The sequence below is a fragment of the Erigeron canadensis genome, chromosome 3 (genome assembly GCF_010389155.1).
Source record: "Erigeron canadensis isolate Cc75 chromosome 3, C_canadensis_v1, whole genome shotgun sequence".
Lineage (NCBI taxonomy): Eukaryota > Viridiplantae > Streptophyta > Magnoliopsida > Asterales > Asteraceae > Erigeron > Erigeron canadensis.
Window position 1 is genome coordinate 1,473,230 of NC_057763.1, and position 15,118 is coordinate 1,488,347.

General features: G+C 32.2%; 1 protein-coding gene and 1 long non-coding RNA gene across 2 annotated transcripts; both read left to right on the forward strand.

The window, feature by feature from the left end:
• Positions 1-473: 473 nt before the first annotated feature.
• On the forward strand, positions 474-2,012 carry LOC122592883. Its single transcript, XR_006322773.1, has 2 exons — positions 474-673; positions 1,695-2,012. It is a non-coding gene; the product is annotated as an uncharacterized LOC122592883 (long non-coding RNA).
• A 7,807-nt stretch (positions 2,013-9,819) lies between these two features.
• Positions 9,820-10,629, forward strand: LOC122594651 (SEED MATURATION PROTEIN 1). Its single transcript, XM_043767081.1, has one exon. It carries the CDS (start codon positions 10,234-10,236, stop codon positions 10,537-10,539), a length of 306 nt encoding a protein of 101 aa, XP_043623016.1. The 5' UTR covers positions 9,820-10,233; the 3' UTR covers positions 10,540-10,629.
• The last annotated feature ends 4,489 nt before the right edge of the window (positions 10,630-15,118 follow it).

Sequence of the window (15,118 nt, forward strand, 5' to 3'; positions counted from 1 at the left end):
TAAATCATTTATTCCTCGAATTCATTCAAAATCTTTTATGTCAAAAACCGTACATCGATATATTATAAAAATTATATGAGTGTTCTTAAAATTTCATGCTCTTTCATTAGGGATGTCATTCGATATACTTTCGACGAATTTTAAAATCCGGACGGAGCCCGTACGGCTAACGCATTTGACTATCATACTCTTTGACATATCAACTCCTATGACCTATCACACTTTATAACCTAGCTATCACCCCCACCATCTCACCATCGCAACGCATAGGTAATTACTCTCGTAACTATAAAAGGATTTGTGTGACTCTCTATTCAACTTAAACGGTCAGTTATATTTTGCCAAACACAATTTTAGTTTCATTTATTTAACCGCATTATCAAAGAAAGAAAAAAATACAAATTCCTATAAAAACTGGTTTATTTATCAATTAGCTCATTAGTGACAACAAGTATGATGAAAAGTTAGCCCAAATAAAAAATTGTGAAGAATAACTTTAGTTTTAGTTGAAGGCCCAAAATAAAACAAGTAGGGTTGCCCTAGCTATAAAATATAAATCATTTCTATTCTATCACACCCACAATTCCATTCGCCGCTCTCCTCTAACACCCTAAACCAATATCAATACCGAAAGATCTCACAAAAAACAACTTGAATCAAGATGCGTGCTAAGGTAAAATTATTTATTCATATATATATATATATATGTATATATATCTGTATCTATAGTATGTTTGGTTTGTTTTATATTTAGTTACATATTTTTTCAAAGGTAATCACTTTTAATTAACTAATACATATGTGACTCTTTTTATGTAAACATTGTTATTATAATTTCATATGTGGTTCAAGTCTGTTTTGATCTGTTGGTATCACTTTATTTATAATTTTTGGATTTTGTGTTTATTTTGTTGGTATCAATTTATTTATGATTTGTTTATATTTGTGTTTATTTTTGTGAATTTTATTTGCTTGAAGAAACAACTTTTTTTCATGTGACTTTTTATAAATTCGAAAGATAAAATCATAAAGGTCTTAGAAATTAACAATCAGAGTCAAGTATTAGGAAATTTAGGCTCGGCTCGTTTAATAATCACTCAGCCTGAGTCGACTCGCTTCATAATCACTCGGCCTGAGTCGACTCGTACTCTGGATAACTTTAAAAAACTTTGTGTTCTAGCTTTAAAAAATTAGTTATTGTTTGAGTTTGTGATTTTGAATTTTATATAACTATATTTCATTTCGTAAACGATTAATAATTATTTGAACTCAAGCTCAAATAATCTCATTTTTTTACTTTTAATAAACTAATCTACGAGTATAAAAACTAAGGGGTTGATTTTTAGGGGAGAGATTTTATATTCAAACATGTGATTTTCTAGCAGTATATTGGTTTTTCCCAAAAACTAATAAAACTTGCTTTAAGTAAGCCAGCTGGGCTTGCGCGAGTCGTGAAGCTTGAATAGCTTGCTTGACTTTAATCATCAAACAAACATTAGAATAAGCTGAGATGAACGCTCGTGAAACTATTTGAGTTGTAACTTTGTGTTTGATTTTGAAAGCCACCGAACTTGAGTAGCCTTTTAAACGATCGGATTGATCTTGTCTCTATGTAGCAAAATTGTTTTGTAATTGGGATTTTTGTATTGAATTTATCAAGTTTAAATTGATTATTGAATCATTGGTATTTGTAGTGGAAGAAGAAGAGAATGAGGAGGCTAAAGAGGAAGCGCCGAAAGATGAGGCAAAGATCCAAGTAGACGATTAGGCTGTGTAGGATGGCTTCTTCCAATCTTTCTTCATGCACATCGTCTCTTTGGAGTTTGTATGTAAAAGATGGATCTTTGGGTTGAAGCTTTATTATATAGTCTAGTTAGTTTCTGCATGCTTGCTATCTTTAATTTCTGTTTTTCCTTATGCTTTACCCGAATACTACTGTCTTGGGGTTTTAACATTTTGAGTTGAACTTATCATTTTGAATCACTAGTGTTTGCTGTGTTTAATTACTTAAATCCTTGTCAAATCTTTAGACCGAGCTTGGTTCTTGTTTTATGATTCAGGATATAGTTTGGAATTAGGCGGTTGTTAGACGATTTTACATGAAAGCCGAGACGATCTTTGTGTTATTAAAAGTTATCTGATTGTCGATGTGAAAATGTAGTTGAGGTCAAAAGCCTGAACGCGTGCCATTTTTACACATTGTTACATATGTTGTCCGGTCTCCACTTTTGATGTACCTTTTCTTCCCTCTAATGTGCAGCTAATCTCAACTTTAAATTTGATCGTCATTTGGCTTTCAGTATGAATCTTATGAGAGCCTTGAATGGGGAAGGGCTGCTTATGAGAACCTGTCTATAAGAGAGAGACTAATGTTTTTTTTATATCAATTTATCTCATCTTCATGCTGGAGTTTTTAGGATGCTAGTAAAGCTTTTGATCAAAATCTGGCTTGAGTCTTCGAAAATAAAAAAAAAGTATAGTTTAAACTTATACAAAAGAACTTCAATGTTATTCTAAAAAAATTATATGCATTCATAACCCAATTCAGACCTTCAATGCTATAAGTTTATCCAATTATATGCATCCAGTTTGGTTACCGACTACAAAGGCAAAACAACTGAGCCTCGCATTGCACCAATCAGTATCTCCAGTTAATCTTTGTATTTGTGGGCTTTCACAGTTTCACATACGTATTGACACTGGGTTAGGTATAAGATGTTTCTACCAAGTACCTGTACCGACCAAACACAGACAAGACCAGAATTGGTTTTGGTTGGCTTTAATTCGTATCGGCCCCCAAAAGGATTATGACCGACAAATTACTACATACCTCTCCCTCGACCCCGAATCCTACATGGCAATCAAACACTGCACCACCCAGTTCTTGGTGAGGCATTTGGTTGCTGAACGTAACGTTGCTTGTTATTATTAAATTTATTAGTGTTTAGCTTTTACGGCAACTAGTGTTTTGCTAGTAAAATTTATGTCATTCTAAAAAATATTATTTTGTGTTTTAGCTGTAAAAGTAAAACCCATTTGTTTATGTTTACTAACTATTGGATTGAAGTTTTATTGTTTTTAAAAAAAATGCTAGAATTTTATGTTTTAATGGTGGAATGCAGACACGTCAGTTATTGAGTAATTAGATTATTACCAGCATAATATACGGGAAACATACATAATTAATGACATTTTAAATTTTTATAATGTCATGAAGTTACAGTAGTGGTCATTTAGATACAGGTTGACACTGACCAGATAGTTGAAAAATTGATACATCATCTTTTAGAAGTCTCGCTAAGTAAGGTTTTCGTTTATTTGGATGTTTTTCCTTCATGCGAATATGTCTGCATTGTCATTGTACTTGTGGTTTAATATTTTGCTCGAATAGTTTAGTTATAGACTAAAATTACTAAGCAATTTAATTATCAATCTATATATCACATGTTGTTTTAATCTAACCTAAAATTATGCATAATAGCATTGCAATTTCATACAATTATTTTTTAGATATATAACTGTGATAACTTACTATAAACTCCATATTTTTTTATTTTTTTTTTAAAAAAAAGGCCAGTTTGACATCCAGTTCGATTTTCAAAACATTGATTTAATAAAAACGTTATATAATAAAAATCTTATAACCAAATTTTATTCGTGATATAATAAAAATCCTATATAAAAATATAATTTAATAAAAACATATTACATTAAAGAAAAGGAAAATTTTGTGGTAAAAAATTAAAAATTAATTTTAAAGATAAAAAATGATTTAAAGTATAAAAATATTAGATTCCATAATTATATCATTAAAAACATTAATTGTTAATGTCTATAAACTTAAATAAGAAAATAATAATAATTTAAAATTTTAAAATAAAATTAAATCTAAATAAGGTAAATAAGGTATATGACTTTCTCATTTGATTTATGGCTCTAATTAAAAGTTGAACTTTATCTAAATGTCCATACTTCTTTAATTATAAATTGTGGTTTCTATTTTATATATATTTATAGATGTGAGATTGAAACGACCAAACAAGCCTCTATTCTTAAGCTCTCCCAGGTTATAAAACTTTTTAGTTTAGCCATTTTTTATTTTTGAGTTTATTAAATAATGGTTGATGAACTCTTGTTAAGAATTTGGCAAAAAATGTTAAAATAACAAAGCTGATTCTATTTATACTATTATACGAGTATAAAAACTATAAACATATTGAAAGTGCAAAAATATGTTTTCTTACTTGTTTACATCATTTACCTTTAACTACAAAAATATCTACGCTATCCACTATAAATCAATTACCTTACACAACTTGCTGTCTAAACACTATCGTCGCTCTATTGCATGGATATTCTTATAGTTTATACGAATAGATACGATAAAATAAAAAGAAAATGTCACAAATGATGCTTGTGGTTGTTGGACATTGGTATTCGCATTTTGTCCCGTATGTTTTTTTTCCCATTGCAATCAGTTCCTTGATTAAAGGTAAATAAATGCGAATATTGACAACCACAAGAACCATTTGTTACATTTTCTTTAAAATAAATGTGAATTTTCCTCAAAATGAAATTAAAATGGAGGGATGATTAAGAAGGCGTTTGCCTTGGTGCTTTTTAATCTAATGGTGCTGTCGTGCTAGCCTGTTTCGTTACTCAGCACCATGTTGTCCACGGCCTCCCAGGTCATAAGATCACACACCAAAAGATCACTATCCAAACTAGGATCCAAAAACTCAAAATTCTGATAATAAATATCTAATGACATGGGTATACATATTGCTTGACTTATGATAGTTAACATTTAATGACTTATGTTGTAATATGTTGGTATCTTGTCTTTGCGGAATGTTCAAAAAAAATCTTGTCTTTGCAGCTTTTTTAAACATGCATCATAACACTCAAAGTATAAACCAGTAGCACGAATTTTAGAGTCGGGGATTACTTTTATATCTTGAAGCTTATCGGAATTAATACAAGTTATTGTTATTTATTTCACAGGTTTTAACAGTCAAAATATGAAAAAATATCTAGATCGTCGTGTACTTAGATAATTAATAGTATCTTGGTCATCTAGTTAAATATTAATATAAATATATATATTATAAATCCTAGTAGACTAAGTTGTTGGCATGGATTAAAAGTTAATGCCTTAAAAAAGACATTTACATATAAAATTATACATGTAAAAGAAAGATGAGAGGCTTCTTTGACCCTGTATCAAAAACATTTTTAATGAATACTAATGATAAAATCTCTGAAGTCAGGGATTATTCATATGTCTTGGAGCTTATTGTAATTGACATGTGTTTCTAATCTCTTTTTGCATGTTTACCAATCTCTTTAGGGTCATCTAGTTAATGGTTTTTTCATTTGTTTTTACATTTCACTTAATGTATTTCTTTATTCACTAATGTTTTTTTCCTTATATGGTTATATTTTAAAATTTTGTTATTATTAGTATAAAAGGACATTATACATTAATGAAAGTATAATTCCTGGTTGTAAGGATTAAATGTTATTGTCAGTAAAGTATATGTTTTGACAACAAATAAAGACATTAAATATAGTAAATAAAAGTAAACAAGTTGTTGGTGAGGATTAAACACTTATACCTAGTAGAGGAAAGGGCCCGGTTTTATTTTCAGTCATTAAATGTTAAGTAAAACTAATTTATTTATATATCAAGTAAAAAATAGGTAATTAGGTTATTTTTGTTTATTAAATTAAAAAAGAAACATAAAATTTAACTGAATATATTAAGTTTTCAACTGTTAAGCATATTACGTAAAAAAGAGGCAGAACCTTACCAGTAAAAAGTTAATACCTATTAGAGTAATGATGAGAGGCTTTGATTATAAAAGTTATTACAATTTGAGATTTTATTTTATTGTTTGGAAAAAAGGTTATCAACCTATGAATTAGCAAATGTAGAACTAAATAACACCTTGAATTGAAAAACAATAAGTTTTTTAGGTTTTAATTCATTAGCCTCCGGTGACCATACTTTCATAAAACCATCATTGGGTGGTGGTTCCTCTTCTCTTCTTCCTCTTGAACCTCGAACAAAAAAAAGTTGTTGAATAACATATAGATATGAGGAACTTTTTTTTATATATGTTTTTCTTTCTAGTACAATAACTAGTCTTTCAAAACTAAGAAACTTAATGTCAAATCCATCATTTGCCACTCATTTACTAATTAGCTTTTTGCTTTACCTCATTACTCTGTGTATCCTAAGATAAGATATCATCGATCCCATAATCATTAATTTGCTTTCATTTTTCATTTTGCAGTAATATAATCTTTTTGTGTTATTTTCACCAAAAAATCCATAGATGGATGAGATTTTTTTTTTTCAGCTACTTTTTTCGTTTTTAAGTCCACTACTCAGCTATTCTTTTCGTCATTCATTAATGTATTTTTTAATTCATTAATGTTTTTTTCTTATACGGTTAGAGTTAAAAATGTTAGTGGTGGAAATTAAATGTTATTGTCACTGGACATTATTATACATTAATGAAAGTACAATTGTTGGTTGTAAAAATTAAATGCAACCGACTGTATATTTGGAAAAAAAAGTTACTGAAAATAAATAAAGGTATAATAAACGAAAGTAAACAAGTTGTTGGTGGGGACTAAAAGTTAATGCCTAGTAAAGTAAGAGCCTACCATGTCCACTTACATAGCCTATACCTTGTCCATAGCACATACTACCATTTTCTCCATTTGTTAACAAAAGTTGCTTATGGTTTTTTTTCTCTTTTTTCAAAACCGTAAAGCTTATCTTCATATGTTTTTAGTCTCTTCACGGCTGCTATTCCCATCCAAGGAATTAAAAGGGAGATGATATTGGTACCATGGTTTTTTATTGAGTTACCACATTATTATACAAGTTAGTACACTGTACAAATAGATTACGCATAACTATGGTACATTAATGAGAACTTGTGATACAAATATCATTTTCCAAATTAAAATGACACAACAGGATTCGTATGAGCTGTAAACAAAGTTGGGAACTTGGGATCGGTTAGGCAAGGGAGGAGTCAGAATTTTCTTTAAAACTCGTATCAGAGCGGGAAATAATTGGATTGAGTTTTTTCTATACAAAAATAATAGATATGGAAATTATATGTATAAAGATAGATTATAAACACAAACAAAAAAAAAACCAAATTTATTAAACAAAAATGATAAACTTTGTAATCTTATATGACTTTTGGAAAAAAAAAACAAATTGAGTTAGATAAGGATATATAAGTATATATTAAATATAACATTCAATTCAATTCAATTCAAAAGGTAAAACTAAGACAAAATCAAAGGGATGAAAATGAAAAATAAGTATTACTAACTTATTATAATATCTAAGGTTGTCTAACAAGCTATAAATATCAACCTTTATCTCTGTCTCTTTCTCTCCTCACATTTATTATATCTTTCTCTTATATTCTATTTTCTTCATCAAAGCTTGGTTGGACGCTAGCAATTGCCTAATAGAAAGTCAAACTCTTCTTCTTTATAATGAAGCCACCACCGTGATCACTAGCGTACGGTTAGCCTCTTTTTATTTGTTTTAATTTTTCCCCTCTTTTCTTCATCCACCGGAAAATTTTTTATCACCATCGCTATGTTCCACCATTGACCGTTGTTGACCAGGTTTTAGTTTGAGTCCGGAAAACTCGAATTGGTAGCCGGCCGATACATGATCTGATTCCAGGAAATCCGCTGTATCAGCCGAGTTTCACAACCCTCATTGTAGACCTGAAAAAGATTTACACAGGACTATAAACTCTTTGGTACTTAGTTTCATGTGGGAGTTAGATAAGGAATTGACAAACCCGAAAATCGACATCGAAATCAAGGTTGCGTAGATGCCGAGAGCACTCTTTGTATTCCTGAGATCTACATTGTCTCGAAAATCAGTTGCCAGAATACCAAGAATTACCCACACTATCTTCAATATTGTATAAACCATATGCAAGAATGCAGAACCATCACATGAAACTAAATTGGAAAGAGGTCCAACCTAAGCCTTTGTTTCCCTGGGATCACTATTCAATGGAATTAAGTTGTCTTAGCTGCTCAAATTTTGCTGGAAGACGCTCCTCGATCGCACGGTGCAGGAAGACATCAATATTATCTATAGTTAATAAGTTCCTTTGTGAAAACCTTTACCTCCCAGCAAATATCAGATATGCCTGTACAATTGCTATCAATTCACTTGCATCTGACATAGTAGTTTTCGAAGCATGATTAGGTACGTACTAAACTGTTTGGTTCTTCCCAACGTTGAAAGTGAAAATAAAGATTTCGATTTGATACTTTCTCGTTCATCGGTGAATACCGATTTTGGTGTTGCCACCATAGAAACCTGCAATGCTTTGAAAACTACCATTTTAGATTCGAGTGAATTGACAACAACAATACTCGTATATTTGATATTTGTTGGGGAGGTAAAGATTTTCAAGGAGGAACTTATTAATTTTACAGATAATATCGATGTTTTCATGGGTCGTGCCATCGAGAAGCCTTTTATGGCAAACTTTGAGCAGCTAGACGAGCTTTTTCCAATGAATAGTGATCCCAAGGAATTAAATGCTAAGGTTGGGTCTCTTTCCAATTCAGTTTCATGTAATGGTTCTGGCATATGGTTTATAAATTAGTGAAGATAGTATGGGTAATTCTTGGTATTCTTGCAACTGGGTTTTTGCTGGTTGTTTAGCTTCGAGACAATGTAGATCTCATTAATACAAAGTGAAAGATCGCCCTCGTTTATAGACCAACAAAAACGAGATAAATTAAGGATATGTTGGGGTGCGGGATTCCCAAGATAACCCAAGATTTATATATCATTTTTGTGTAATATGCATAAATATAAACATTCGTATTTGGTTAATGGTGCAACAATTTTAAGAACAAGAATACCAAATATGTATCTTACTTCCTAAATCGAATCACCACGAGTGTGTGTTTTGCGGAGTCTGCGTGATTTGTGAAACTTTATTTGAGAGTTCTTAGGCTCTAGTAGTACAAGTCTTACAATTCCTATATTCTGCTTTTTTTAGTCACATGCTTTTGCTATGTTCTCTATCTAATACGTGAACCACACATCTATATTTATAGAGCTAGGCTGGAGAACACGCATGGGAATGCGTGTTTCCTTTAGGCCAACAGATCTTGGGTTTGACAACAACAAATCACTACTTACATCATACCATCAAACAATCAATCAAATCAATAAATCAACGTAATAAAAAACATGATCAAAATCATCACCACAAGTTGGTACCAATGAGGCCAAGTTGTTAGGGACGCTTGCATTAGACAACTTGCCTAGTCTTATTGCTCGCGACACTTCCCATAAGGTTGCCAGGGGCGCTTCCCATTAGAAAACCCCGCTATATGATTAATAACTGGGGTGTATCTCGTCAGATTGCCAGGGGCGCTTCCCATTAGATAATCTATCAATCAATCAAGAATCACAATGCCCTGGGAGCTTCCCGAAGGCATACACATAAACATTCAACTATCATCTAAATATTGTATCAATAAAGATATCGACACTAGTTTTACAAAATCGAGTACACATTCCACCCCAAAGTTATCAAAGATAGGGCTATGATAAATCACGTGTTAGTCGAAAAAAGTTATCAACACATCATATATAATCGGTACCCAACAAGAAACATAATTGTATACATTTGTCAAAATAATACTACAACATTTTCTAAGGCTTTTTATAGTATAGTGCAAATTTGATGTTTATAAATCACCATCTCAAAAAATATACATCAAAAATATTGAACTAAACTATCTTATGTGGAAATAAATACGAATACTACCTTAGGGAAATAAATATTTTGTCATCAAGAAAGTAAAATGGCCAAAACTGGTCAATGGTACAAAAATCTGATTCGAGTCGACCGATATGATGATTAGGCCGTTACATCTAAGTCCAAAAAAAAATCACGATATCCGGATAACTTAGTAAAGAGAAAAGCTTCCCAATTAAACCATCTTTTTGTAGGACATGTCAAGATTAAAACAAGCCACGTATGCATCCAACAACAATGCCACATATTGACACATGTCTCACTAACTAGATGACATATACCACCACACCAAACTACAAAGTACCAAACTAGTCACTTTAAAATTATTTTATCGCGCCGTTATATTTAACTCAAAAACTAGTCCTCTAAATTCAACAACTCAATAATAAGAATGGCTAAAAACAAAGGCGATATTAAATATGGAACAGCACAAGCAAAACTATCAGAAGATGAATCGTTAAGAGTTGCATACAAAGCAGGAACTCCCTTAGAAGCCGGCAAGATTGCGGATTCCGAACCCGTTGATCTCTTCTCGGCCGCTAACAAAATCTCTCAGGCTAACCAACAGCAAAACAAAGGTGTGATTGCGGAATCGGACCCTGTTGATCTATTTTCGGCTGCTCGACACGTTGCTGATGCTAAACATAAGGATGAAAAAGACACCATGGCCAACCGACAACCTCTCCCAACTGATTAAGCAATTTTATGTTATAAAGCCTATGAGATGATATGTACGTACATGACAGTCTTTTGTCACACATAAGTTTAAGTTTTACGTAGTTGCATACTTGTTTTTATTGTTCGTTACTACTAAATAAATATTGTTGTGATAACCTTTGGAAAGCGTAGTCCGAGCTTTTCTTGACCATCATCGAGATTTTATCGTAATTAATTATTTATTTACAATCAATAAAACATATAAAAGGTAGGTGTTAAAATTTTTTTTTTATAATTTAAAAAAATATTTATTATAATTTAACTTCGATCATCGGTTTATTTTAACCATAATTTATTTGCAACCAAAGAAAATCAAATTACAAAACTCATGGTTTTACAGGGGGTTGCAAATCATTAAGTTATGCGAGCTCATAAACCTAGCTATAAACCTTTGAAGAAGCTTTTATTTTGACTATAATAACTGTTGACATATCTGGCCAAGCTTGCAAATGTGCCAACCCTTTTGAATCGTGGAAGAACGATATATGTTCTCGAGTTATCTGAGCCAAACTTATACTTCAAACGAGTTTGCCTTACGTATAAATTTTAGACATGTTTAAGAGGTATTTCAGACTAGCTCAATAACCTTCGGTCCAAGAAGTTGAGATAGGTATTTTGTAACTTCACGATAAGAAAGTCATCTGTTCAAATGACCAAAAAAAAAAGATAATTCAAGTTTCATTAACACCAAAATTAATTGCTTGAAACCTCATCGGAGACCTTTTTATATGAGTTGACCTTAAAAAACCAAATATAATATGAGTTGACCTTAAGAAAACCAAAATTAATATTGAATCGACTCCGTTATTATTTATCAAATTAACCAAAAATAAAAGTAAAATTACAGAAAACAGTTTCATCCGGCCAAAACAATTTAAACTATTTTGTATTTAAGAGATGCCATTAATTAGTTTTACAAATATGTTGCTAATTAGTTGTACACATTTTTGCAGTCTTGCTGATTAGCTGTATAAGCATTTGTTCGTCATTAAAAAAAAACAAAAAAAAATAAAATCTGAACCACCATAGAGATTTTAAAAAAAAGGCTAATTGCTTGGAAAGTACTCCTACTTTGACACTTTTGTTTTTGTGAGGTTCAAACAAAATAAGTTTCTATTGTGAGGAAAAACCCCGGTTAAAACATCTTTTGTGGGGTTCCGTATAGGTAATCAGCCAACTTTTAATTTTTATTTAATTTCAGATTATTTATATAGATAAAATTAATGATGTGTACTACCACATAAGCCGCCAAGTCATCACTCCTGTATAAACGTAACCTAACACCATTTTTTCCAGCAACATCATCTTCTCCGACAACACCAAATCATAAGTTCTCTGACTAAACTCGAAGTTTTTGAAAAAATCAAAAATTCTCGGTCAAATTTTTTTTTATTAAACCATCATTTCTTTTCCAAAAGTGAAGTACCAAGACACCAAAAATCCCCCCACCCAATTGGCTTAAACTCAAATCCACTTCTCTCGAAAAATTCTTTAACTTCATTACAATTCCTTTACTCATACACACAATTGAATCCCCACATCACAATAAGCAATGCCAAATTCACACGCTAAAATACAAAACAAACATATTTCTGATCATCACTTTCAACTCACTCCATCGGAAAATCTCGTATGGTCATTACAGACCACCGTTGTCAGACCACCTCCACTTCCACACATCATCCCACCTCTACCATCTCACGATCCACTAAAACTTACAAGTTTAAAATGAAGTTGAAATTAGAAAATCAACAACATGTACAGATCGTATAGCTTTTGTTTATTGATTTTATGATATGGGTTTTGCTTGATTTCGTTCATTTGGGGTTAGATTTTGTTGCCCGAAATGGTGGCAACGATGATGGTGGTGATGTTGACAGCGGAGAACTGATGATGCTAAACAAACAACCTAGTAAAGCTTACAACTTTCGGCCACCACCACCATCGATGGAGGCAGTGAAAAAACTTCCGGCCACCACCGCCATTTATCTTGGTCGATGAAAACCCCAATTTGATTATGATGTCTAGGATATGAAGATGGAAAAGGATAGATTAATAAACTTGTCCATGAATATCATATAAATACGTTGATTTTGAGAGAGAATTTGTAGATCAAGATTTTGAATATGAATCTGTAGATTTGATTTAATATATGACTCTGACCAAGTTGTAGGTATTTGGGTATATAGTAGATGATTTATAGAAAAAAGAAAGTTATAACCGGTAAAAAAAGTCCACCTCATCATTAGCATATCATAATCAAAAGATGTTTTAGTCGGGTTTTATTCTCAAAATAGAAAAATTTTTTGTATGAACCCCACAAAATGTCAAAGTTAGAGTATTTTCCAACCAATTAGCCATTTAAAAAAGGGCTTTTTATCTGGAAAATACCTCAACTTGTCACTTTTTACTTTATTGAGGTCCAAACAAAAATCTATCTTATCTAGAGGAAAAAAACCGACTAAACCATCTATGTTGGGACTTGACCGGCTAAATGATAATTCTACCCGGTTATATATTATTTAATTCTATATATGGGACTCATTTAACCCTTATTTCATTATTTTATATAAATATGAATGTAAATTGATGAATATCATCATCATCATCTCCATTGATCTAAATCAAACATCAATAACAACACATGACCAAAATCAAACATCATCAAGAACACTTAATCATCATCTTCTCGATTTATACAAACATTTGAACACATATATAGAGATCCAACACAAAACATGTTTCTTTTCTTCTTTTTCTCCCCAGATTCCGGCCACCATTAAGTGAACCAGATCCGGCCACCATCAAGTGACCCAACAGAACGGCCACCATCAAGTGAACCAGAACTGACCATCGACCATCATCATAAGTGAGCCACCATCGTCGATCCATGAACAGGGATGTGACAACATCGATCCAACACAAAACATGTTTACTTTCTTCTTTTTTTTCCCCAGATTCCGGGCCCCCACCCACCACTAAAACGCCGCTCCATCTTGCCGGAAAAAGTGGGTCTCACCACCGAAAAAAGCTACAAAAATAACTTCCATCATCATCATCTAATCAACAAAAGGAAACTATCCACCCCTCAACACCACCTGACAACACCTCTGCCGCCTCCCCTACGTCGCTTCGTCGTCGCCGCACCACCTGAAAGTCACCACCGCGCCGCTATAGACACCCCACTCTTTCTTGATTATTTTTGATTTCTAGCAAAACGCACTAAAACATATCTTCTCTTCGTGGGGTAGATTGATGAATACACGACACCAAAATTAAGTAGTAGTTGCGGTCTTGCCGTTCAAAAAAGAAAAAGTAGCAGTTGGCGGATGATGGGGATGATGATGTACTGATGTAGTGATTGATTAGCTTTTTTAGTATATGCTAGAAACTTGAATTGAATTTGGGAGAGCAAAAGAAAAGAACCCAATTTAAATATATATGGTATGTTTTTGAATATAATTTGGATACTAAATTGATTTGGATTTTGTGTGGTTTTGAGATGATGTTGATGATGAGATATATGAATATGATGAACTTAGAGGGTGTAGGTTTTCTTTTTTTTTTGATGGTTGAAGAAGATAAAAGAATATATATAGAAAATTAAAAATGAGTTGAAAAATCCATGTAATTAATATAACTAAATAAAAAAACTCAAAATGAAATTAAAAAGAAAAAATGACTGGCTACCTGATGGTAAACCCAACATAGATGGTTTAGCCAGTTTTTTCCCCCTAGATAGGACAGATTTTTGTTTGGACCTCAATAAAGTAAAAAAATGACAAGTTGAGGTACTTTCCAGATAAAAAGCTCTTTAAAAAACAACCAAGAAAGGATCATTTGGGCTAGGCAAGTTGGCATTACCACCGTTTAACCAAAAAGAAAGTACACTACTTAATTTGACTTGGTACTTAAATTTAGAAGAGCACAATCCGTATTTTACATGAATTCCATCTTTATCATTTTCCCTTCTTAACAAGTATTTAACGGCCTGTTGATTGTTTTGCTAACCCAATGTGATTAATGCTAAACACAACTACACAAACACACATGCCAACAAAGCCAAAAACGCGACATGGTCAAAGGGAGAACCACAAAATCACAACACTGCATTAACAAGACTACATGTACAACGCCCAGATCATATAATATAAACCTATTAACAAATGATGGTGTATGAAGTAAATTTGGTGGTGTACAAAAGCACACCGCTTAACAAGACTAACGTCATTGGGCCCTATCCCAGAACATTGACCATAGGTTCAATTCCTGGGAGGCCACATTCATAGACATCATTTATTAGGAAACTTTGAATGGTCCTTGACTACTTGCAGTATGAAAGCTTGCATACAGATACACAGACTCATCCTTAAAAAGGGCTATATGGTTATGGACTTATGGTCCAGTGAAGTAGATCACAAACCATATCAAGTCATAGTGGAACACAAAACCACATAATGTAAACTTACCATGAAATCGAATCTAAATAACTGTATAATTCAATATAATGAACACTAAAATGCAAGTAGCATATCTAAGCCAAGCAATTGGGCCAGATC